General features: G+C 66.9%; 1 protein-coding gene across 1 annotated transcript; it reads left to right on the top strand.

Annotated features, from left to right (window-relative positions):
- The first annotated feature begins 28 nt into the window (after positions 1-28).
- On the top strand, positions 29-23,150 carry BAHCC1 (BAH domain and coiled-coil containing 1). The gene is given in 30 exon segments (XM_050319619.1): positions 29-163; positions 2,178-2,487; positions 9,167-9,346; positions 10,105-10,227; positions 10,458-12,080; positions 12,158-12,263; positions 12,611-12,819; positions 12,905-13,063; positions 13,430-13,641; positions 14,056-14,413; positions 14,495-14,852; positions 14,924-15,216; positions 15,939-16,123; positions 16,246-16,382; positions 16,520-16,567; positions 16,569-16,619; positions 17,206-17,320; positions 17,426-17,597; positions 17,996-18,151; positions 18,354-18,679; positions 19,132-19,239; positions 19,317-19,570; positions 19,670-19,745; positions 19,837-19,945; positions 20,028-20,150; positions 20,233-20,400; positions 20,658-21,768; positions 21,770-21,806; positions 22,372-22,608; positions 22,812-23,150. Coding segments are annotated over 29 exon segments (7,416 nt in total). The 5' UTR covers positions 29-163; positions 2,178-2,312; the 3' UTR covers positions 23,019-23,150.
- Positions 23,151-23,439: the final 289 nt, after the last annotated feature.

A 23,439-nucleotide genomic window follows, 5' to 3' on the forward strand; every position in this document is an offset into this window, starting at 1 on the left:
ACCCCCCCGCCCGCCCGCCCGCCTGCTGCCCCCAACCACACACCCCCGGTTCCCTTTGCTGCAGGAGCAGCCGGTGCATGGGCAGTGCACGGGCACCGGCAGGAGCACGCTGCGCACCCCCGCCACGGGACCGCACTCGCCCCGCGCGCGGAACGCCCCTCCGGTAAGTAACTGCGATCCGCGGGTGGGTTTTTTGTTGTTGTTGTTGTTGTTGCTGTTGTTGTTTGGGGGTTATTTTAATTTCGGGCGCTCCGGGGTTATTGTGTTTTTGGCTTTTTTTTTTGTTTTGTTTTGTTTTTGGAGATTTTTTTGTTTCCTTTTTTTTTTTTTTTTTTTACGCCTTAACAATTTTTTTGGCGTTATTTATTTTGGGGATTTGGGGCGTTAATTTTTTTTCTGTTTTGTTTTGCGTTTTCAGCATTATTTTTATTTGCGTTTTGCGCTTTATATATTTTTCTTTGCTTTCTTAGATTTATTATTTTTAAATTTTTGGACGTAAATGATTTTGCATTTTTGCCTTTTATTTTTTCCATTCTTTGTACATTTCCTTTTTTTATGTGTGTGGGTTTTTTTTTTTTTACGCTTTTTCCTCACTATTTATTTTTCGCTTTATTTGTTTGCAGCCAAATATTTTTTTGCATCTTTCCGGCATCAAAATATTTTCTCCATTTGTCTATTTCCTTCAAAAATATTTTTTTCTCTTCACCTTTCTCCACCAGAATATTTTCCCCTGTATCTCTTTCCACCAAAATATTTTTCCCCTTCATCTTTTCCCATTAAAACATCTTTTCCCCTTTAGTCTTTTTATGTTAAAACATTTTTTGCCGTTAAGACTCGTCGCTTTAAAGCGCTTCGCCCTAAAATTTTGTCCGTTAAAATTTTTGTGCGTGAAAACATTTGTTCATTAAATCATTTGCTTATCAAACGCTGCTTCACTAAACCGTTTGCGCCTTCAAACATTTTCGCACCGAGCCCTTTTCGCCTTAAATTTTTCGCTTTAAATATTTTCCCCTTTCGGTTAATTCACGTTATTTTTTTTTTTCCCCTCTTTACATTTAATTTTTTTTTACATCAATAAAAACACCACGTTTTTATTATTTTTTTTTTTTACGTAATTTTGTTCGGGTCTCCTTGAGGAAAACACGCGTTATTTTTTTATTTTTTTTTTTTCCCTTTCCCGGCCCGTGTTTCTCGCCGCGGGGCTCGGCCCGGCGCTTCCCCCCACGGTGCCCGCGGCCCCGGCCGGGCCCCCCCCGGGTCCCCCGCGCCCCCCGGCCGCGCTCGCCCCCCGCGCCCCTTTGTTCGCCACCGCCCGGCCCGTGCCCGGCTCCCCCCGCAGGATCGGGCCCCGCGGCCCCGGCGCTGCCAGAACAATGACCCGGCGGGCGGGAGCCGCGGCCGGGCACCGGCACGGACCGCGAACCGCGGCCGGGACACCGCGGCGACACCGGGAAACCGGGGCAGGGCACCGGGCACATACCGGGGAACCGCGGAGAGCAGGGGTGCGGGCACCGGGAAATACCGGGGAAGTGGGGCTGGAGGGAAACTGGGGAGATACCGGGGCTGGGGACGGAAGGAAGGAAATAGTGGAAGCGCGGCGAGGGAGGCGCCGAGCACCGGGGAGACAACGGGAACCGGGGGAGCCGAGGGCGATCGGGGGCCGAGCCCCGGGGAGATACGGTCGGTGAGCCGGCGGAGATAGAAGGACGGAGCGCCGGGAAACTGGAGCTCGGCAGCGGGGAGAAAGGACCGGAGCAGCGGGAACCGGGCCCCGAGCAGGGGGTGGCCGTGGCTGGGCTCCGGGGGACTGGGGTCGAGAACCGGGGACACCGGATAAAGGAGGGGGGCTGCGCTCCGGGAGCACCCGGAACAGGCAGGGGGGGGCTGTGCCCTCAGGAAACTGGGCACAGCGAACTGGGGGTGCTGGGGAAGCTGGGGGCTGCAAACCGGGGGTACCGGGGATGGGGGGGCTGTGCTCTGGAGATGGTAGGGAAATGGGGACCGTGCACCGGCAGTGCCGGGGAAACCGCGGCCCTGCGAGCTGGAGAGAAAGGGAGCTGTGCACTGGGCAAACTGGGAGTGGGGTGCTGGGCGAGTGGTTTTAGGGGTGTGTGGAGGGGCTGTACCCCCAGTCTGGCCGTGCTCTCACTCTCTCTCCTTTCTCTCTCCCGTACCAGGAGCGGAGGATGAGCCGGCAGCCCCGGCGCGGAGCGCGGCAGGACGCCCGCCGAGCCGGCCCGGCGCGGCGCTGAGCATCGCCCACCAGCCGTGTCGGGGTCCCGCCGAGCCCCCCGCGGGTGGGTGCCCCCGGCATGGACGGCCGCGACTTCGCGCCCCCGCCGCGGCTGCTGTCGGAGCGGGGCAGCCTGGGCCACCGGCACGGCTCCGGGCGCGTGGCGGGGTCGGCACACGGGGCCGTGCAGCCCCCCGGACACTTCCAGCCCACCAAGTACTTCCCGGCGCCCATCTCCATGGCCACGCACACAGGTCAGAGGGGTCGCCGCGGCCACGGTGTGGGGGGCCGGGAGGGGTGTGGAGGCTCGGCACGGCACGGCACCGGGAGCTCGGCCTCCCTTTGTGCCGATCCCGCTGTCACCGCGCCCGGCGGTTTGGGGTGAGGACTCACACACACGCGGGGGATGTTCCCCCACCCGGCCGCTCCGGCGAGATCCCGGTGCCTGGACGAGCAGGCGCTCGGGGGAACAAGGAGGCCGTTATTTGCGGGGCCGTGGGGCGGCGGGGGAAGGTCACCGAGCCCCGGCCCGATGTTGGGTGCCGAAGTGTCAGGGTGCGAAGGGGTTTGCGGCGTGTGTTCGCTGCCACGGCCGCCGGGGCCGGACAAAGCGCGGCACACGGCCGAGCGCCACACGGCCAACCGGCACCGCCGAGGGGTCACCGCATCCGGCGGCCACGGCCAGCTGCCCCCGTGGCTTTGTCTGCGGCATGTGCTCGGCTGCGGCCGGCCGGGGCCGAACTGGAGTGCGCAGCACCTGAACTGGGGTGCTCAGCACCTAAACTGGGGTTCACTGCACAGAGGGCTTTGAGCGTGCAGCCAGCACGGCCCTCGCTGCCACTGCCGAGCTCCGGGATGGAGCTGGAGTGGGAGCAGGGCTGGAGCGGGTGCAGGGTTACTGGCTCAGCGCGGTGCAGCACCGGGGCCCCCTGCTTCCCGCCGGCGCGGGCGGTTGTCTGGCCACGGCACGGCGGCAGCGCCGGTTATTGTCGCCGCCTTGATGAGCTGTGAATACTAATAAAATTATATCTGCTTTAATGGGATTACAATTAGTGCGTGGATTAGGGCGGGGGGCATGGCCGGGCCGGCGCGGGGGGGTGGTGGCAGCGACGGGGGCTCCTGGAAGGAGGCAGAAACCGGGGGGCACCGGGGGGTGCCGGGGAGGCGGTGCTGGATCGGGCCCGCGGCCGGGGCGGTTTCGCTTTGTGCTGGCGGCCTCACTGCCGGGACCACCACCGGGCTGAGGGACCACCTTGGCTTCCCCCTGCTCCTGGGGGCTGTGGAGCATGGTGGGGGCTTGGAGCCTGTCCCCAGGGTGGGGGGTTGGGGTGGAGGCTTGAGTGCTCTCCGGCTCACGGTGGCCTTGCAGGGGATCCCGGGGGGACACCAGTGCTGGGTGCTGCTGGCTTCCCTCCGGCTTCCCTCCGGCTTCTCGGCGTGGCGGTGTCCCGGTGCCGGACCCTCACACCCGCCGGGGCCTGGGCGACACATGGGAGCCCGAACGCACCGGAGGTTGTTAAAATAACATGGATCTGGCTAAAAATACCCCGGCAGAAATGCGCCGAAAAAAAAAAAAAAACCCAGAGAAGCCAAACCCAACAACAGAACGAGCTAAAAATATTCCAGCTTTGGCAGGGCCGGCGCAGCCGGAGCGCTTCCCAGCGAGCTGCGCTCCGCGGCTCCGCACGGCTGGAACGCCGCTGGGGCGGATAAACCGGATAATTTAGTGGCCGGCGCAGTGCTGACGGGAGGGGGGTCCCTGTCCCCAGCACCCCGCATCCCCCGGCATGGCCCAGCCCCGGTGCCAGCAGCCGTGGCAGCGTGGCGTGGTAATTAACACCGATGATTGATAATTACCCCACCCAGCGCACGGAGCCAGCCCGCGGTTGGCCGTGGCGTGGCGATGCCGGCACGGCACGCGGCACCCGGGGGGCACAGCAAGGCTGGGGGGCTCTGGCCACGCTCCCCCAAATGGCTCCCGGCGTGGGGCCGGACTACACCTCCCAGGAGCCTTTGCCGGGGCTGGCGGCCTCCCTGGGAATGGGAGATAAAAGTGTTTTCCCTGATTTTATTAAAGCCGTAACTCAGGGCCGTGCGTTGCTGGAACCGAACGCTCCGGCCGGCGTCAGGTTTGGCACCGGCACTGCGTGGATGATGGCAGGGGGGCTGGGGGGCTGTGACACTGCCTGGTACTGGGGGATCAGGGACCCCTGGAGTTCCCTGAGCCCCCCCAGACCGGGTGCAGCCCCCACCCCCCGATTGTGGTGGGTCCCACCAGCCCAGCACGCCCTGTGCCGCGTGGGGCAGGGGTCCCAGTGCTTCTGCCACAACCAGGGAGTGGGAAACTCCAGCTGAGCTGCGCTGGGGCCTGGGTGTGATTTTTGTCCTTCGGATGTTTTTCTGGACTCGTGGGGAGTTGTGACTGCCCTGGGCTGATTGTCACCGTGGCCGAGCCCTCGGCACACGGCCTTGGGGAGCGGTGGCGCCGGCTTTGCTGGGAGCAGCATGACCGTGCTGGCGGGCGGCTGACCCCGGGGGTGTCTGTGTGCATCCCAGTGTGCATCCCAGTGTGCATCCCGGTGTGCATCCCAGTGTGCATCCCAGCACTGGCCTGTAGCCTGGCCTCGGCAGTGCCGGTGTGCGTGCCGGTGCCAGGGTGCAGCCTGGTGCTGGCGTGCAGCCTGGCCATGACAGTGCAGGTCCCGGTGCACATCTCAGTGTGGGGTTTGCATCCCGGAGCCGTGAGTTGGTAGCTGGATGTGCTCCCACACCTGTCCCCCTCCCTAGATTATGCTGCAGGCCGGGTGCTGTGCGGTTCCCTGGCGTGGCTTTTGGGGGGGATGCGTGTGGGGGTGATGGGGGGCAGGTGGGGACAGTGCCTCTGGCCGAGTGGTGACACAGGGCCGGGTGCCAGCACTGCAGCCGCTCCGCATCGCTGCCTCCCTGGAGGCAGGTCTCATGAGGGGCTGGAGACCGCGGTACGGCTCTGGCACAGCTCTGGTACGGCTCTGCTGCAGGGGCTCCTCACTCCCCCCGGCCCCCTGAGCCAGCCCGGCTGTGCCGCCGTGTACAGTGCATTTCCAAAGTGAGTGTCAAAGTTAAACCGGATTTGGAGATTACCTGCGCTGCTCCTCGGTACCCACGAGGGGCAGGGGGACACACGTGGCTGGTGGGAGCAGCGGGATGTGCAGATCCCCAGATCCTACTGGATCACCCTGGGTCTTGCAGAATCATTCTCGAGTGGTTCCACTGTTCCTTAGTCATGAGCTGGCTCCACGCGGAGACACGACCACGTGCCAGGCCCTGGGGGGACAGGCAGCTGCTGCCAGCCCTTGTTGCTGCCCAGGGGATGCTGGGGGTGGGCTCCACAGAGAATCTGGGGGCCACTTGGGACACCCCCAGCTCCTCAGAGCCCCCTTGGCCCTGCCTGCACCCCACCTGCCTCACAGATCACCCCAGGGCAGGGTCTGACCCCACTGGGTGCTGGGGTCCCTTCTGGAGGGAGCAGGGGGGGATGAGTCCTGGTAGCCCCTCGGGGTCACTCCGTCCTGGGACCCTGCACGTGTGACATTCAGTGACAAGGGGTCACCATGGTCCCCACCTTTTGGGGGCTTCCCCAGGGGGGTGGTCCACATGCTTGGCATCTGTGTGACACCAGGAATGGGGTGGGACATCGGGACCCCCAGGGCTGGACCCTCCCTGGCTTGCCTGTGCTCCAGAAATGGTTTTGCACAGCGAGTGTGTGTCGGGTTGTGTGGTGGGTGTGCAAATGGTGTGTGCAGGCAGCGCGCACTGAGCACACGTGTGTGCCAGCCGTGCCAGGAGCGTGTGCCAGCCGTGCCAGGAGTGTGCACCACCCTGGTGATTGTGGGCACACACAGCCCTGGTGAGCGTGCAAGCACTGAGTGTGCAGCAGCTCCAGCCAGGACAGCTGCCTGTGGCCCTCTGGAGCAGATAACCCATCAGATAACGCTGGGATTGCCCCCCTGGCTCTGTCGGGCACGTTCCGGCAGCGTTTCACCATCACGGCGTTCATTTAGTGCCGTAACAATATGGATTCAGCTGGAATTGCAGCACCGGGGGAGCCAGAGCCTGGTTACTCCGTTTGCCAAATTCTGAAAGGGGTCGTGTGTTGTGAATCGTGGGGAGGGGGAGCTGGGGGCTGCACCCACCCCCGCCTGGCTCAGGGAACCCCGGGGTGCCCGGCTGTGGCGTGAGGGTCCCTGCCAGCTCTCAGCCCTCCTCCTGCAGCCCCGGCTCCGTTAGGAATGTTCCAGCCCCGAAATAGCTGAGGGAGAAACCCAACCCTCTGCACGTCCCCCCCGCCACTACTGTGGGGACCCGGGGGCTGTCACCGCCTTGGGGACCCCGAAGCAGCCATGGGGTCAACCCTCCTGGGGCCACAGCCCCTCCCACACACCCCGGCCCTGAAACTTTCTGCCTTCCCGGAACATTCCCATCTGTTCTGCACTTGGAGCGGGGGCGAGGAGCAGCTGGAGGGAGGGAGCACCTCTTGGAGCCCCCCAAGGGTCCCCCGCTGACCTACCCGCACCCACAATCCCCCAGCACTGTCACTGCGGCCGTACTGAGACCTGGCACACTTGTCACACGTGTGACTCTGTGGATTTGGGGCCAAGGGAAGTTTGATGCCGGAGCTGGGAGCGATGCCGGCGGGGCTGAGTCACGGCACTGGCCTCGGGGAGCCCGGCCAGGGAGTTCCCAGGGTGACGCTGCCGGGGGGTGGCAGGGGGGGCCGGGGTGGGACCCCGCAGCCCATCTGTCCCCTGCTGGCAACCAGCCCCGGGCTGTTGTGCCCATCCTGGCACGGGGCTCCTCCGACGCTGCCAGCTCATCGGTGACATGAGTTGTGCACGGTCTCAGGCCCTGTGGCACAGGGCTCCCCCGCCACTGGTGGCTCATCACTGACATGAGTTGTGCATGGTCTCAGGAACCTGTGGCACAGGGCTGCTCCAGTGCTGTGGGCTCATCGGTGACACGAGTTGTGCACGTTCTCAAGGATCTGTCCCTGTCCTCACTGTCACCGTGCTGGAGGGGGCAGGATGGGGGCTTCTCCCTGCCCGTGCTCCGTGGTGAGCCGTGGCAGAGCGCAAGTGTGCCAGGGGCCGTGGCGAGCAGGCCTGCGAGGTGGGTGGGAATGTGGGAATGGCAGTGCTGGCTGAGCGCGCCGGGGGACCCATGAGTCAGTGGGTGGGCGGTGGGGAGCGGCGGCCCCGTGGCCCCCCAGGACACCATGGCCCTACTGCCATCAGGGCGGGGTGGGGGGTTATTTTTTCCAGCCCTTTCCACGGCTTCCAGAAAAGTCTTGTTCTGGAAACCTCGGCTTCCCGCCCGGCACAGCCACCCGGCACGCTGCCGGCTCCACGCCTGCACGGGTCCCCCGGCATGGCGGGGGTGCGGGGTGGGCTGGCTGCAGGCAGCACTGGACAGGGATCCCCCCGGATGCGCTGGCACGGCGGGATGTGCCCACCCATCCTGGTGCGTGTCCGGTTCCCAGGGCTGTGGCCGTGCCCCCGGCCCACGCGGCCCTGCCCAGCTCGGCCCCTCCGCGGAGGAAGGAGCGAAGCTGCCTGAAACCACATCCCGACACTCATCCCAGAGGCATCCCGGCGGGATTAGCCGGGGAGCGTGGGCCGGCTTAGAGAGCAAAGCATCGCTTCCTGCCCCGGCCGGGCGGGCGGCCAGCCCGCGCTCCGCGCCACGCCACGCGTGCCGAGCCGTGCCACGACCACGCCGGCACACAGGGACACGGGGAGTGGGGCCGTGCAGTGAAGGGCAACTGCTCCCCCATCCCGGTTCCGCCTATCCCGGCTCCCCCCATCCCGGCTCCCCCCGCCCAACCACTGGCCACCGGCTCCAAAGTTTCCACCATGATCTCACGGCTTGGCCGGGATGGGAGCAGGATGGGGGGCGGGATGGGGAACGCCGGCCATGGGGCTCCCCAGGGGTGCTGGGGGCCCCCCCGGGCTGTGGGGGAGGTGGCGGGGTCAGGATGGGAGCTGCCCCTGCCCCTCCCAACACGTACGTGCACATACATGTGTATGCACATACATACACATACACACTTACATGTGTACGCACACACGTGTACACACGGGCCTCTGGACCTCGGGATTGTCCCAGCACTGGGAGCACTTGTATGGGAGCCACACACGTGTGCAAAACCTCCTGTGTGCCAGCACACGTGTGTGCTCTCAGGGCACGCACAGGGCAGGGCAACAGAGCCCCTTGCACGGCTCTGCTGCCTCTGACACACCCTGGTGCACGTGTGGGCACTGTGGGGCTGGGGGACGTGAGGGGCACGAGGGCTGTTATGGCACAAGGGCCGTGTGTGCTCATGGGGGATGTGTGTGCACGAGGGACACGATGACACGAGGGCTGTGATCATGGGGGACGTGTGGCTCACAGGTCATGTGTGCACAAGGGATGTGCTGGGTGCTCAAGGGCCATGCGTGCACGAGGGACATGTGAGCACGAGGGAGGTGATCATGTAAGGGACGTGTGTGCTCATGGACCGTGTGTGCACGAGGGACACGATGACACGAGGGACACGCGTGCTCGTGAGGGCTGTGTGTGCACAGGGGATGCACCCGTGCCGGGGGGGCTGCACAGCCCCCTGGGAGCCATGTGCACACGTGTGTGCACGAGGGGGCACGGCAGGTCACGTGTGGGAGCAGAACCTGCGCTGCCCCCCAACGGCATCCTCAACCCCCCCCAACTGCGTCCTCAACCCCCCCCAACTGCATCCTCACCCCCCCCAACTGCATCAACCCCCAGCTGTGTCCTCAACCCCCTCAACTGCATCAACCCCCAGCTGTGTCCTCAACCCCCCTCAACTGCATCAACCCCCCCAGCTGTGTCCTCAACCCTCTGAATGGTGTCCTTGGCCCCCCTGACTGTATCCTCTCCCCACAGCCGGCAGCAGCCTGATGGGGAGCGCCCCTCCCTCCTCCTTCATGGGGGGCTTCCTGAGCAGCAGCCTGGGCTCGGGGGGGCCCAGCCACCCCGCTGGCCCCGCTGCCTCCCCCCCAGAGCCAGCCTTCTGTGGGCCCCACTCCGGCACCTCCCAGATCTGGTTCTCCCACTCCCATGAAGGTGAGCGGGGACTGGGACGAGGGTGGGGCAGGGGGTCCCTGTGGGTGGCCAAGATGTGGTCAGGGCTCTGCCCAGTGCCAGTGCACCATGTCCCACCGGTGCCTGTATGGATGAGATCCAGGCTTCCTGGGCAACTGCTTCGCAATGATGATGTGGGTACAAGCAGCACTGTGCCCTAAATCCCTCCCTGAGCATCCACGGGAACCAGGCTGAGCCCCTGCAATTGGGGTTTGGGGTGGCTGGAGAGGCTCGTGCGGGGCTGCAGACCCCCACCCTGGGAGCTGGGCTGAGGCCGGGCCAGCTTGTGTCACTGGTGATGATGGGGCAGGTGACAGTGTGGGGACCCCCGGGGCAGCCCTGGTTCAGCTGACTCCCCTTGCCCCCCCCATCCTGCTGGCGTCCCCACCGTGCCGGAGGAGCGGGAGCGGGGCGGCGGTGCTGGCGCGGGGCCCTGGCAGCCGGCCCGGCTGGTAGTTTGACCGGCTGCCAGCTGGCTCCCAGCGTTCGGGGGGGCACGGGGGGACGGGGACGGGCAGCGCACGCGGCCGACGGACAGCCCGCCCGAGCCGAGCCAAGCACGGCCACTGCTGACACGAGGCTGGGGGGGCCTCAGCCCCCTCCTCGGTGGCTCCTGGAGGGCGTGGGGGGTCCCAGCATGGAGGGGATCCCAGGCTCTGCAGGGTGTTCCCAGCTGGAGCAGTGTGGGTTGGGGTGCTGGGTGAGGTGCCACCCCAGCCCCGCTGACCCCGTGTCCCCAGCCCCGGGGTACCCCCGCTTCTCCGGGAGCTTGGCCTCCACCTTCCTGCCCATGGGCCACCTGGACCACCACGGCAATGGCAACGTGCTCTACGGCCAGCACCGCTTCTACGAGAGCCAGAAAGGCAGGTACCGGGGCCACCAGGGTCCCTTGTGGGGGTGCATGTCCCCACCTGGAGAGGCGTGGGGGGCTCACAGTTCCTGTCCCAGTGCTGGTGTCAGAGCAGGTGCCCAGTGCTTGGGCAGCGGGTGGGGTGGTGGGCACCTGTCCCTTCGTCCCACTCCTTCTCTCATTGGCATGGCCACCGGTTGGGTGGGGGGTCTGGGGGGTCTCACCCGTTACCCTCCCCTCCAGATAACTTCTACCTGCGGAACCTTCCGGCACAGCCCCCCCTGCTCCCTGCCAGCCACGGCTTCCCCGGCATCGCCCGCGCCGCCCCTGGGCCCCCCGCCGGCTCCTGCAGCCGGGAGCGGGACAGCGGCCCCCTGCCCAAGACCCCCAAGGACTACGAGCGCTTCCTGGTGGGCAAGGAGAAGGGGGGCAAGGGGGACCCCAAGGAGCGGCTGCCCGAGGAGGACCCCAAGGAGCGGCACAAGGCGGTGCTGCCGGTGCCGCCCGAGGGGCACTGCAAGGAGGGGGTGCCGCCGCGGGGCTCCGGCGATGGGCGCCCCAAGCCCTTGGCCTCGTGCCTGCTGGGTGCCAAGGGGCTGGACGGTGACGGCGCCCGCGCGGCGCTGCCCAGCTGTGCCGGGAACGCCCTGCCCCGCGCCGCCCGCTGCGCCCCCAAGGAGCGGGAGCCGGGGGTCCCTGAGGCGCCCCAGCCCTACGGCGAGGCCGTGGAGCGGCGGCAGATGCTGCACCACGCCGTGTCCTACGCCGTGCCCGCCGCCGGCTCCTTCCCCTGCCTCCCGCTCCACACCGGCCCCGAGGTGCTGTGCCCGCTGCCCGAGCCCCCCGCCCGCGAGCTGAAGCTGAGCGGGGCCACGCTGGTGCCCTCGGTGGGACCCCCGACGGACAAGAGCCGCTCGTTCCAGGCGGAATCCGGTGGGATGGAGCGAGGGGACGGCAAGGAGCGGCACAACGAGGGGAGCACCGAGCCCTATGGTGCCCCCTTCCATCACCCGCTGAAGGCCGAGGGGCCAGCGGAGCGGCGGCTGGACTGGGGGGCTCCGGGCACCCGGCTGAAGGGGCTGGAGTACCTGGGGGGGGGTGCAGCTGAGGGACCCCCCTTCTCCGGCAGGTGCCCGGCGTCCAAGGGGGGGCTGGAGAAGGGCTACTTCGAGGTGCCACCGGCCCCCGACTGCTCCCGTGCCCCCCGCCCTGACCCCCTGGGCGTCCGTGTCGGCCCCTCCTGCTGCACTTTAGAGAAGGGCCCCCCCAAGGACCCCCCGGCCCAGAAGGTGGCTCGGATCCGGCACCAGCAGCACCCCGAGGCTGAGGTGGCCGAGGGCAAGCGCAAGCCCCTGGAGCTGGGTACCCTGGGCTACAGCGGGCACCCCCTGCCCCCCTGGGGGGTGCAGGGCCAGGGGCCCCCCCTGGCTGTGGCAGAGGAGAGGAAGGGGGGCCCCTACCTGGACCCCTTCGGCGCGGGGCTGGTGCGGGCGCAGGAGGTGCCCAACGCCCCCGACGAGGTCTCGGCCATGAAGAACCTGCTCAAGTACAGCAACGGGGCCCTGCTGGGGGGGCAGAAGGGCCCCCCCTTCGTGGGGCTGGCAGGCTCCAAGGGCAGCTGCGCCCACCAGGACGCCAAATTCCCGTCGGGAAAAGGGCAGCTGGAGCTGGAGCGGCCGGACTGCGCCCGCGGCCGGGAGCACGAGGCGCTGGGCCCCGGCGGCACCGAGGGCGAGGTGCGGCAGCCGCCCGTGGGCATCGCCGTGGCCGTGGCGCGGCAGAAGGACACGCTGGGCCGCCACGAGCCCTACGGCAACGGCGGCACCGGGGGCGCGGGACGGCAGCGGGCGGCAGCCGGAGTCAAAGGTAAGGGCTGGGGAGGGGGCTGGGGGCGGCAGGGGCTGGTGGTGCCACGCTGATGCCACCGTGGTGTCCCCGTGCAGCGGGCACCGCGCGCCCCGTGCACCTGATGGAGCTGGAGGCCGAGGAGGAGCGGGGCCGGCTGTGTGAGGAGCGCCTGGGGCTGCCCGGGAGGGACATCCTGCTCCAGTGAGTGAGGGGGAATCAGGGAGGCTGCTGGGGGCAGGGGGCAGATGGGGGTCCCTGGGGTGCAGATGGGGATGGATGGTGGGGGTCCCTGGGGTGCAGGGAGGGACATGAGGGACCCTGGATATCCTCTTGGGAATGTGGGGTTGGGAGGGGGGTCCCTTTGGGTGGTTTTGGGGGTGTGGGGAAGGGTAATGGGTTCCTGTGCTTTTGGGGGTGCGTAGTGGGATCTGATGGTCCATGTGGGTGTTGGTGGTCATGCAGGTGTGGGAGATGGGTCCCTTTTGGGGATGCAGGGGACGGTGATGCCAGTGCTCTGCCCACACCTGTGTATCCCCCTCTTCCCGCAGGGACAACAAGGACCTGGTGGAGTTTGCCCGGATGCACCCATCAGGGGGGTGTCCCGGGGAGCTGGCCCCCCACCTGATGATGGCAGGGGGCTCCTCGCTGCCAGCAGGGCAGCTGGGCGGGGACCCCGCCGCCCACGCCCACCCTGCGCACACGCACTGGCTGCCCCGCACCCGCAGCCCCTCCATCTGGATGGGGGGGCACTCCTACGGTCAGTGGGGGGCTCTGGGGGGCTGGGTGGGTGCTGATCCCCCACAGTGGGGTGCTGACGGACCACCCCCCCTCCATCCCTGCAGGCATCGGGCACCCGGCGCTGCACCAGAACCTGCCCCCCGCCTTCCCCACCTCCATGCCCAGTGCCATGCAGCCCGTGTTCCCCCTCGCCCAGGACCCCCCTGCCCAGCTCGTCATCCTCCCCACAGAGCCCCCCGCCCACAGCACCCCCCACACGCTGGGTGAGGCTGGGACCCCCACCTTGTGCTGGGAAGGGGGTCCTGGGGGCTGGGTGAGGCTGGGGAGAGGAGAAAGGGGTCCTTGAGGGTGTAGGGTGGGAGATGGGGGTCACTGGAGTCACTTTTGGGGGTTTGGGGGTTGGTAGTGGGTTTTCTATGGGTACAGTTGTGGGTGGAGGGAGGCTGCAGGTGCTTCTTGGGGTACAGGGGTGGGAGATTGGGGTCCTTTTAGGTACTTTTGGGGGTCTAGGGGTGGGAGATGCAGGTCCCTTTGTGTGCTACCAGGGTTGCAGGGCTGGGGCTGGACACCAGTGGGATCTGTGGGGTGACCCCAAAGTGGGTTCTCAGTTGACCCCCTGCCCTCTGCAGCCGACGTGATGGACCAGGCATCGCTGTGGCCCCCCATGTACCCGGGCCGGGGTCCCAGTGCCCACCTGCAGCACACGGGGCAGCTGCCCGTGTACCCACGGTCGCAGTTCCTGCGGCAGCAGGAACTCTACGCCCTCCAGCAGCAGCAGCAGCAGCAGCAGCAGCAACGGGCAGCCCAGGCCCTCGAGATCCAGCGCCAGGCACACGGCCAGGTGCCAGGGATGGGGGATGGTGGGGGCTGGGGGTGGAATGGGATGTGGGGCTGGCTGGAGGATGCAGGGCGGGATGAAGGTTGGGGCGGAGGGTGGGGATGTGGGGCTGGATGTGGGATTTGTGGAGGAGATGTGGGGCAGGGCTGGGGACAGGCAGAGAAGCAGGGGCTGGGCAGGGATATGGGACTGGGATGTGGGATGGGGTTGTAGGGTGCTGGGCTGGGTGGTTAGGCAGGAGTCTGGGGCATTGATCTGTACTGTGGGGCTGGACGAGGCTGTGGGGTGCAGGGTTGAGCTGTGGGGTGCAGGGCTGGGCTGTGGGATGCAGAGCTGGGCTGTGGGATGCCAGGCTGTGGGGCAGGGACCAGGCTGTGGGGCAGGGGTTAACATGTGTCCCCTCATTGCCTCCCACAGCGGAAGACAGAGGAGCAGCCCCTGGAGCTGGAGGAGGGGGGTCCTGAGAAGCCCCTCAAACCCTCCCACAAAGCAGTTGCCTTAAACCCCCCGACCAAGGGCCTGACCTCGGCGGCCCCCGCGCCCCCCAAGCTGTCCCCCTGCTGCCACTCGCCAGCCCTGCGGCACCCGGCCAAGTGCCCAGTGACCCTGCCCACGGCCCCCTGCACTTTACCCGCCTGCCCCGCCGCCAGCCCGGCCGTGGCCCCGCGCTCGCCGGCCGACAGCCCCCTGCCCGCCCCCAGCAAGGGCAGCGAGGGCGAGGACGCGCGGGGCGAGGGGCAGCCCCCGCACCGCTACCCCAAACCCCTGGAGCCAGGTGAGTCCGTGGCACCGAGGAAGAGAAGGGAGGTTGGAGGATACCGGGGGGTCCCTGCTGACCATGGCCCCCCTCCTGCAGACCTGCCCCCCGGGTATGGCTACCCCGCCGCCGCCATGGGCTACCCCGCGGCGCACTCAGCCGAGCCGGCGGACCCCGACCCCGTGCACGCCGGGTCACCCCCCGCAGAGCCCGAGCAGTCCCGGACCTTCAGCCCCACTGCCGAGGCGCTGCGGGAGCCGGGCCCCCCACGGGACCCCCCGGCCGAGGGTCCCGGGGTGCTGCTGCACCGCCACCACCTGCTGCTCCCCCCGGGGCCCCTCTGCGGGGAGCGAGGGGCAGCGCCGGCCACGGGGGACAGGAGGAGCCCTTCGGGGGGCACCGGGAGGTGGCTCAGGGAGCACCGGAGCAGCCGGAGCAGCAGCACCCCGTGCCCGGGGTAGGGGACTCTCAGCTGCCCCCCACTGCGGAGGAGGAGGAGGTGGAGGAGGAGGAAGAAGAGGAGGAGGAGGAGGAGGAGGAGGAGGAAGGCGACAGCGATGGCTTGGAACCGGAGGGCAACTGCGATGAGGAGGAGGATGGTGATGTCCCTGTTGGGCACCAGGGCTGCCTGGGTGGGCTGGAGGCTCTGATCGCTGCCGGCATCGACCTGGGGGAGCTGCCAGCACTGGACGAGCCTGAGGAGCCTCCTCCTGCACCCCCTTCGCCCGCCCCCCACCCCTCAGGGATCCCCGGCATTGCCCTGCTCAGTGAACTCGCCGACCTGGAGCTGCGCCGGCGCCGCTGCGACCTGGCCAGGGAAGGTGGGTGACCCCTGGTGCCCCCATCACCTCTCTGTGACCCTGGTGCCTGCTGGAACTGACATCCCTGGTGACCCCTGGTACTCTCTGGTGACCCCAGTCACCCTTTGTACCCCCAGTATCCCACTGTGTTGCCCAATGCCTCTGAGTGCCCCCAGTGCTCCCCAGTACCCCCAGCAGTCCCCAGTACACCCCAATTCCCCCAGTGCACCCTGTTCCATGGGTGTGCAGGCTGTGTTCCGTGCCATGCTGCCATGCCATGCCCCACTCGAAGCCGAGGCTCTGCTCCAGCGCTGGCTCCAGGCAGGCGCCGGGATTCCCTCCCGGCTCGGCTTCCCCAGGGAATCCCAGGGGCCCCAGCAGGGATGGCCAGCACTGTCCTGGCGTGTCCTCGTTCCTGCGGCTGTGTGGGAGTGTGGCGGGGGATCCCGTGCTGGGTGTGGAATGGGAACACCGTGGGGTGAGGGGTTGGCTGTGGCGTCCCACTCCCCACACAGAGGGGTTGGTAGGATGGGGTGGGGCTGTGGCTGTGGAATCCCACTCCCCACGGATGGGGTGTGGCCATGGAATCCCACTCCCCACGGATGGGATGTGGCCGTGGAATCCCACTCCCCGTGGATGGGGTGACCCGGTGGGGCACATCATGTCCGTCCCGGCTACAGCCGAGGGTCTGCTGCCAGCGTGCAGCCTGGGCTGTCCCCGCTGACCCCATCCCGTCCCTGCAGGTGAGGATGAGGAGCTGCTGGCCTTCAACCTGCAGAACCTGGCCACGGTGGCGGCCGCCTGGTCGCTGGTGGAGGCGGCGGGGCGGGAGGGCAGCCCCCCCGCGCTCAGCCCCCTGCCCGCCTCGCCCCCACCCCGCACCCGTGTCCCCCGCCGCAAGTACACCTGGACCCCCAAAACCAAGGCCGTGAGTGTCTGCCGGGGGGGGGTGGGAGGTGAGATGAGCTGTGCTCGGCCTCAGCCCTGTGGCAGAGGCTGTTGGCACTGCCAGCGGTGCCAGCGGCCTCCAGACCCTCCCTGACCCCCCAGGTGTGCCCGCTGAAGGCGGCCATGGAGCAGCTGAACACGCAGGAGGTGGAGGTGCGGATGCGCCTGGCCGAGCTCCAGCGCCGCTACAAGGAGAAGCAGCGGGAGCTGGTGAGGCTCCAGCGGCGCCACGACCACGAGTACGTCCTGTTCCGTCCCCTTCCTGAGGCTGGGGCGGGGCAGGGGCAGCCTTGGCAGTTAATCCGTGTGATGAGTTTGGGCCTGTCCTCAGCCTGGAGGGGAGGGGGCTCTGCTCACGGTGCCCCCGGTTTTCCAGGCGCGACGAGAGCTCCCGGAGCCCGGCGCGGCGCGGGCCGGGGCGGCCGGAAGAGGAAACACTCCAGTGCTCTGGGCAGGGCCGAGAGCCGCAAGGTCAAGTGAGTGACCGGTGGCATGGACCCCCTCGGTCCAGGGGTCTGACCCTCCCGGTGTGCTTGGGGCCCCCCACTCCAATTACATCCCTATTGCACCCCCCTCATGCCACTTCCATGGCACACCAGTCCCGTGCCGTGTTTGGGAGCGTTCATCCACTCATTCCCATGGAAGATGGGAGGGTCTGGGTGGGAGCAGCATTCCATGGAGCCCCATGGCATGGGGTGACCCCCTCTTCCCACCCCCTTTTCCTGCCTGGTGCATCCCATTCCCCATTCTCATAGCTGTCCTCTGTAAATGCTGTGCGCTCAGCCAAGCACTGGGAAGGTGTGTGGGAATGTTGGGGGGTCCCAGCCCCCTCCCTTGTTAAATTGTTGCTAAATGGGGCCACAGTTTAGATGGAAAAGGGGAAAGAAATAATCTCCAGGTTTTGTGTCACAAATTGTTGTTAGGGGTGGGGAGCAGAGCAGGGAGGTGGCAGTTGTGGGGGTGCAGGAGCCAGCCAGGGTGAGGTACAGGATCCATTTGGGACGGGGTGCAGGACCCCTCTGGGGGTCTGCAGACACCGTGCCCACGCTGTGCCCTCCCCAGGGCAGTGAAGACCAGCCTGTCCCTGCTGTGTGCCGAGCTGAGGGGGGACCCTGAGCCCCAGAAGAAGAGGAGCAAACTGTCAGGGGGGACCTTCAGCAGCCTCCAGGGCTCCCCGGTGAGTCCCATGGGATCTGGGGAGTCCTGTTCACCCCCCAACGCCCCCCGAGCCCCCCCAGAGCGGGGTCCCCTGCTCTGTGTGGTGGCTGATGGGGTGTTGCAGCTGAAGCAGAAGGTGAAGGGCAAGGGGCTGCCCCCCGGCCTCAGCCCCTTCCGCCGGAGGGATCCCAACCCCGGCGCCCGCATCCAGAAGAAGCTGAACCGACCCAAGGGCTCCAAGGGCTCCAAGTACCAGGGGCAGGACCCCGGCCCCCGGCAGCCCCCCCACTTCAGAGGCAAGGGGGGCACGGGGGTGGGGGTGTGGGATGAGGGTGTGGGGTCTGGGATGGGAACAGCAGGGCAAGGTTAGGATGGGGTGCATGGTCAGGATAAGGATCTGGTTGGGATGGGGGTGTGAGGTTGGGGTTGGGGTCTGGCATGGGAATGGGGGTTCAGAGGCTGGGCTGGGGGTGCTGGGTGCAGCACGAGCATGGGGATGCATGGTCCAACCACGGGGCTGGGGGTGCAGGATTCAGCATGGGATGGGTGTTCAGTGTCCAGCACGGGGCTGCAGAAGGTTTAGGGCAAGAGTAGGAGTCACACCTGACTCCAGCTCACCCCATCCTGTACTGGGGGTGCAGGGGCCACCCCTGGGTGCATAGGGGTCCCTCACTGCTGTCCCCTGCCCTTGCAGATGAGCCCGAAGGGGACACGGACAGCGAGGATGAGGAGCCGGGGCTGTCCCTGCCCACGGGGCCGGTGGCCGTGCTGGGGCCCTCCCCATCCTCTGTGGTGAAGATGGAGGCCAATGAGAAGGCCAAGAAGAAAAAGGAAAGGCAGGGGCTGCTAGGTAATGGGATCACCCTGGGAATGCCGTGGGGCACAGGGCCGAGGACCATGTGCCAGGGTTGGGTGGGCAACTGTGGGGTATCTCAAACCCCATCACTTCTGTGGGGTGCCCTGAGCCCTGTCCCCTCTGTATGGTGCCTGGTCCCCAGGCCCCCATGGGATGCCCTGGTCCCTGTGGGGTGCCCTGACCCCTGTCCCCCCAGGTCCCTGCCGCCTGGGCAGCCCCGAGGGGGAGGTGAAGATCAAGCGGCGGCCGGTGAAGCCGGGGGGTGCCGGGAAGCTGGAGAAGGTGCCGGGGCGGCGGAAGGCCGGGGGCTGCCCCGAGGGCAGCAAGAAGAAGCTGAAGGTCAAGAACAAGGAGAGCCTGCGGCCCCCAGCTCCCGGTGGCCCCAGCCCCACGGGACCCCCCGGCAGCCTCTTCGGGGGCACCGACCCCCGGCTCCTGGGGCCGCGGGACGAGGGGGCTCGGCTGGGAGAGAGGGGCAAGAAGGGCACCCGCAAGAGCAAGGGGCTGCAGGCAGCCCTCAGGGTGAGCAGGGGCTGGGTGTGGGGTTTGGATGGATGGGCTGGGGGGCACCAATGGGACCGGGGCGTGCAGGGGTTGAGGGTACTGCTGTCATTGGGGTTTCCAATGAGATGGTGCAGGTGCTTGGGGTACTGGGGTAGTTGTAGGGTGCTGATGGGCCCACGGGGTACAGGGGGAGATATGGGGTTTGGATAGGCTGGGGAGGTTGGGTGGGCACCACTGGGACCATGGGATGCAGGGGCTGGGGGTTCTGTGATGTTTTGGGGGTGCTGGGAGCACTGGTGGGACCCTTGGCACCATGAGGGTGTGCCATGGAGTGCCAAGGGGTGGGTGCAGGTTTTGCACAGGCTGTGTGTGCTGGTAGAGCTGAGAGGGACTGGGGTGGTGGGAGGCACCCCGGGCAGGCTGGGGTCACATGGGGAGGCCATCAGCCAGTCTTGACCCTCCTCCTGCAGCGCAAGAACGGGGCCCTCTCGTTGGCCCTCTCCCCCCGGAGCGCCAAGACCATCCTGAGCAAGGGCAAGAAGCTGGCCAAGGTCAAGAGCAAAGTGGCCACCAAGCAGGTGAGAACCGGGGTGGCCTCCCCCAACCCTGACACAGCCCCCTTAGGCCCCCTACTCACCCCTGCCCCCTCCTGCAGTGCAAGGGCCGGGCAGTCAGCAAACTGCTGGAGAGCTTCACCGTGGAGGACGACTTCGACTTCGATGACAACAGCAGCTTCTCGGAGGAGGAGGAGGAGCTGGGGGGCTGCCTGGCGGGGGGGACACGTGGGGAGGTCCCCCACGCCTGCGCCATCCAGAAGGAGGACCTGCGGGATGGGCTGCACATCCTGATTCCCAAGGAGGACAGTCTGCTCTACGCCGGCAGCGTCCGCACCATCCAGCCCCCGGACATGTGAGCGTGGGCTCCGGGGGGTCCCAGCCCTGGGGGGTGTCCCAGCCTTGCAGGGGGTGGCAAGGTGGGTGCTGAGCCCCCTCTGTGCCCCCTCCCCAGCTACAGCATCATCATCGAGGGCGAGAGGGGGAACCGGCAGCGCATCTACTCACAGGAGCAGCTGCTGCAGGAGGCGGTGAGTGGGGGGGGGCTTGTGGGGGGTCATGGTGAGGTGTCAAGGTGGGGGTCCCCACCCTGGGGAGAGCCCAGCACGGTGCTCCCTGCAGGTCCTGGACGTGCGGCCGCAGTCACGCCGCAGCCTCCCGCCCGGCACCCGCGTCTGCGCCTACTGGAGCCAGAAATCCCGGTGCCTGTACCCAGGGAACGTGGTGCGAGGTGAGGCTGGGCAGGGAGCAGGCTGTGGGGCGGGGGGTGTCAGGGGGTCCCTGCCCATCCCGACAGCCCTCCCGTGCCGCAGGCTCCTCCAGTGACGAGGAGGAGGAGGACGCCGAGGCCGTGCTGGTGGAGTTCGACGATGGCGACACCGGGCACATCGCCGTGTCCAACATCCGCCTGCTGCCCCCCGACTTCAAGATCCAGTGTGAGGGGCCGGGGTGGGATCACGGGATTAGGGGGAGCAGGTGTGGGGTGTGGGGCTGCCCTGACCCCCCTGCTCCCCACAGGCACCGAGCCCTCCCCAGCACTGCTGGTGTCCAGCTCCTGCCGGCGGGCAAAGCGGGCGTGCGGCGACGTGGGCACCCCTGGAGCGCTGCCCCCCACGCTGTGCCCGGATCACGGCCCCCAGGCCTCCCGGAATTCCAGCAGGAAGGCATCTGGCAAGGAGAAAAGCGGTATGGGGGGGCAAGGAGCACCCATGGACCACCTGCCTGGATGGGATGCAAGGAGTGGCATTGGAATAGGGAAAAGAGGGCTGGGGTACAGGGAAAGGTGCTGGGATACAGGAAAGGATGCGGGGATGTGGGGAAGAGTTTTGGGTTGGGGAAAAGGTGCTGGGATGCAGGGAAGGGTGCTGGGATGGGGAGAAGGTTGTTGGGATGCTCCCTCCGTCCATCCATCCTCTGACCCCCCTGACCCCTTTCTCCTGCAGGCAAAGCCATGGAGGGGCTGTTGGGGGGCCGGGGGCCAGCACTGAGCGATGCCACGGCCGGGCGGCGCGGGGGGTCCCTGCTCAGCTGGGCAGCCATGGCACAGACCAAGCGGAAGGCGGCGAACAAGGGCTCGTCCGTGCTCCAGAACCTCTTCCAGGTCAACGGCAGCGCCAAGAAGCTGCGGGCCAAGGAGACCCTGTTCCCGCTGCACCACCACCACCACCACCTCGCCGCCCCCGTCTTCGGCAACGCCTTCGGTGCCGACTCCTTTGGCCGCATCGCCAGCTCCTACAGCTCCTTCGGCGCCAGTGCCGGGCTGGTGCTGCCCGCGGCACAGAAGCTCCTGCGCTCCAAGAAGGCCGAGCGGCTGGAGGCGGAGGTGGGCAGGAGCGGGCGCAGGAAGGCGGCGGGCAGCGAGTTCCTGGTCAAGCTGGACCACGAAGGGGTGACGTCCCCCAAGAACAAGACGTGCAAGGCGCTGCTCTTGGCCGAGAAGGACTTCGGGGCCCGGCTGGAGCGGCCGCTGGGCAGCCACGGCTACGGACACGCCGGGCTGGGCGGCCGGGAGCGGAGGGGCCGCGCGGCCACTCACCCGCTGCCCGTGGGGCTGGCGCTGCGCAAGTACTCGGGGCACGGGGACTTCACCCTGAACTGCGACAGCGACTGCCACAGCTCCTACTCGGACATGGACGAGGACGAGGACGCGGCGGGGCTGGGCGCCGACGTCCCCTCGCGCTTCATGACGCGCCTCTCGGTGTCCTCCTCTTCCTCGGGCTCCTCCACCTCCTCCAGCTCCGGCTCCATCTCCACGTCCAGCCTCTGCTCCTCGGACAATGAGGATTCCTCCTACAGCTCGGAGGACGAGGACTCGGCGCTGCTGCTCCAGACCTGCCTGTCGCACCCGGTGCCGGCGCTGCTGGCGCAGCCGGACGCGCTGCGGCCCAAGGGCACCGCCCCACAGCGCTGCTTCCTGTCCAAGGCGGCCGCCGCCGGCCCCAAGGCCAAGCTCAAGCGCAAGGAGGCCCTCAGCTTCGCCAAAGCCAAAGAGTTCTCCCGGCGGCAGCGCCTGCCCTCGGTGGAAAACCGGCCAAAGATCTCCGCCTTCCTGCCCGCGCCAGCTCTGGAGGTGGTCGGGGAACCCCACGCAGGTAAGGTGGGCACCCACCCCGCCACCCTCCGCAGGCACCGTGAGCTCAGCTGGACACTCGCTGCTGGGCACAGTTTGGGAGGGGAGGAGCGGGCACAGCTCCCAGGGGCTCAGGGCGGGGGGCACAGGCGGACGTGTGGGGGTGCCTGGCAGGGCGTGCGCAGAGCGAGGTGCCTGGGGTGTGGGGACGTGGGTGCGGGGGGCAAAGGGGTGCCTGGTGGGGTGTGGGGTGCTCGAGGTGCTGGGGACACCAGCTGTGACGTGTGGGTGCCCAAGCTGGCACTCAGGTGCCCAGAAAAAGGTGCTCGTGGCGTTTGGGGACAGCAGTTGCAACACGTGCTTGCCCAGCACCCGGTGCTGGTGACACCAGCTGTGTCACACAGATGCAGGGGTGCTGGTGACACTGTCTGTGTCCCCTGGGCACTGGTGACACCCGCTGTGTCCCTCAGGCACAGGGCACTGCCCGGGTGCCGTGGGCACTCCCGCCCTGTGTGCTGCTCTCCCCTCTCCCCGTGGTGGCGGGTTTGGGGGTCCCCGTGCCCCCCCTGAGCCCCTGTTCCCCCCAGCGGCGCGGCATGAAGGGCAAGGCGCGGAAGTTGTTCTACAAGGCCATCGTGCGGGGCAAGGAGACGCTGCGCGTGGGCGACTGCGCCGTGTTCCTGTCGGCCGGGAGGCCCAACCTGCCCTACATCGGCCGCATCGAGAGCATGTGGGAGTCCTGGGCCAGCAACATGGTGGTCAAGGTCAAGTGGTTCTACCACCCCGAGGAGACCAAGCTGGGCAAGCGCCAGAGCGACGGCAAGGTGAGGGTGGGGCGGGGGCAGCTCTGCCAGGCGGCCCTCTGTGGTGTCAGGTGGCCCAAGGGGTCCTGTGCCATGTGGCACAGCCACACACTGTGCGAGGTAGCCATGAGCCGTGCCGGGCAGCCCCACACTGTGCCAGGTAGCCACACCAGGCGGCCACGCGTGCCGTGCCAGGCGGCCGTGACGGTGCCTTGTCCCCACAGAACGCGCTGTACCAGTCGTGCCACGAGGACGAGAACGACGTGCAGACCATCTCGCACAAGTGCCAGGTGGTGGGGCGGGAGCACTACGAGCAGCTCACGCGGGGCCGGAGGTACCAGGACCGCCAGGACCTCTATTACCTGGCGGGCACCTACGACCCCACCACGGGCCGCCTGGTGACCGCCGACGGGGTGCCCATCCTCTGCTGACCCCCCTGGGGGTGCCCGTCCTCTGCCGACCCCCCGGGGGTGCCCACCCTCTGCTGACCCCCCGGGGACGGGGACGGGGACCCCCCTCTGCGGGTCCTGCCCGGCTCTTATGCAAAGCCCGTGGTGACATTGGGGGGCGCGTTGTGGGGGCCCGAGGGGGACGGGGGGACGGGGCTCCCCTACAAGCCATAACTTTCCCTAGTACCTCTGACTGTTTGCCAGCAGGTGAAGCAGAAATCAGGTGTGTTGTTCTATTTATTTTGCCTGTAAATATTGTATTTCTTCCGGGAAGTTTTATGGAAAACCAAGAAAGGACAGAAAAAAAAAAAAAAAAAAAAAAAAATGGTCAAAAAAAAAAACACCACTCCACAATAAAAAAAAATTAATAATAATCCTTGGGGAGGGGGCGGGTGGGAAAGGG

This window comes from Myiozetetes cayanensis, unplaced genomic scaffold, assembly GCF_022539395.1.
Source record: "Myiozetetes cayanensis isolate MyiCay16 unplaced genomic scaffold, myiCay2020 scf22, whole genome shotgun sequence".
NCBI classification, from domain to species: Eukaryota; Metazoa; Chordata; class Aves; order Passeriformes; family Tyrannidae; genus Myiozetetes; species Myiozetetes cayanensis.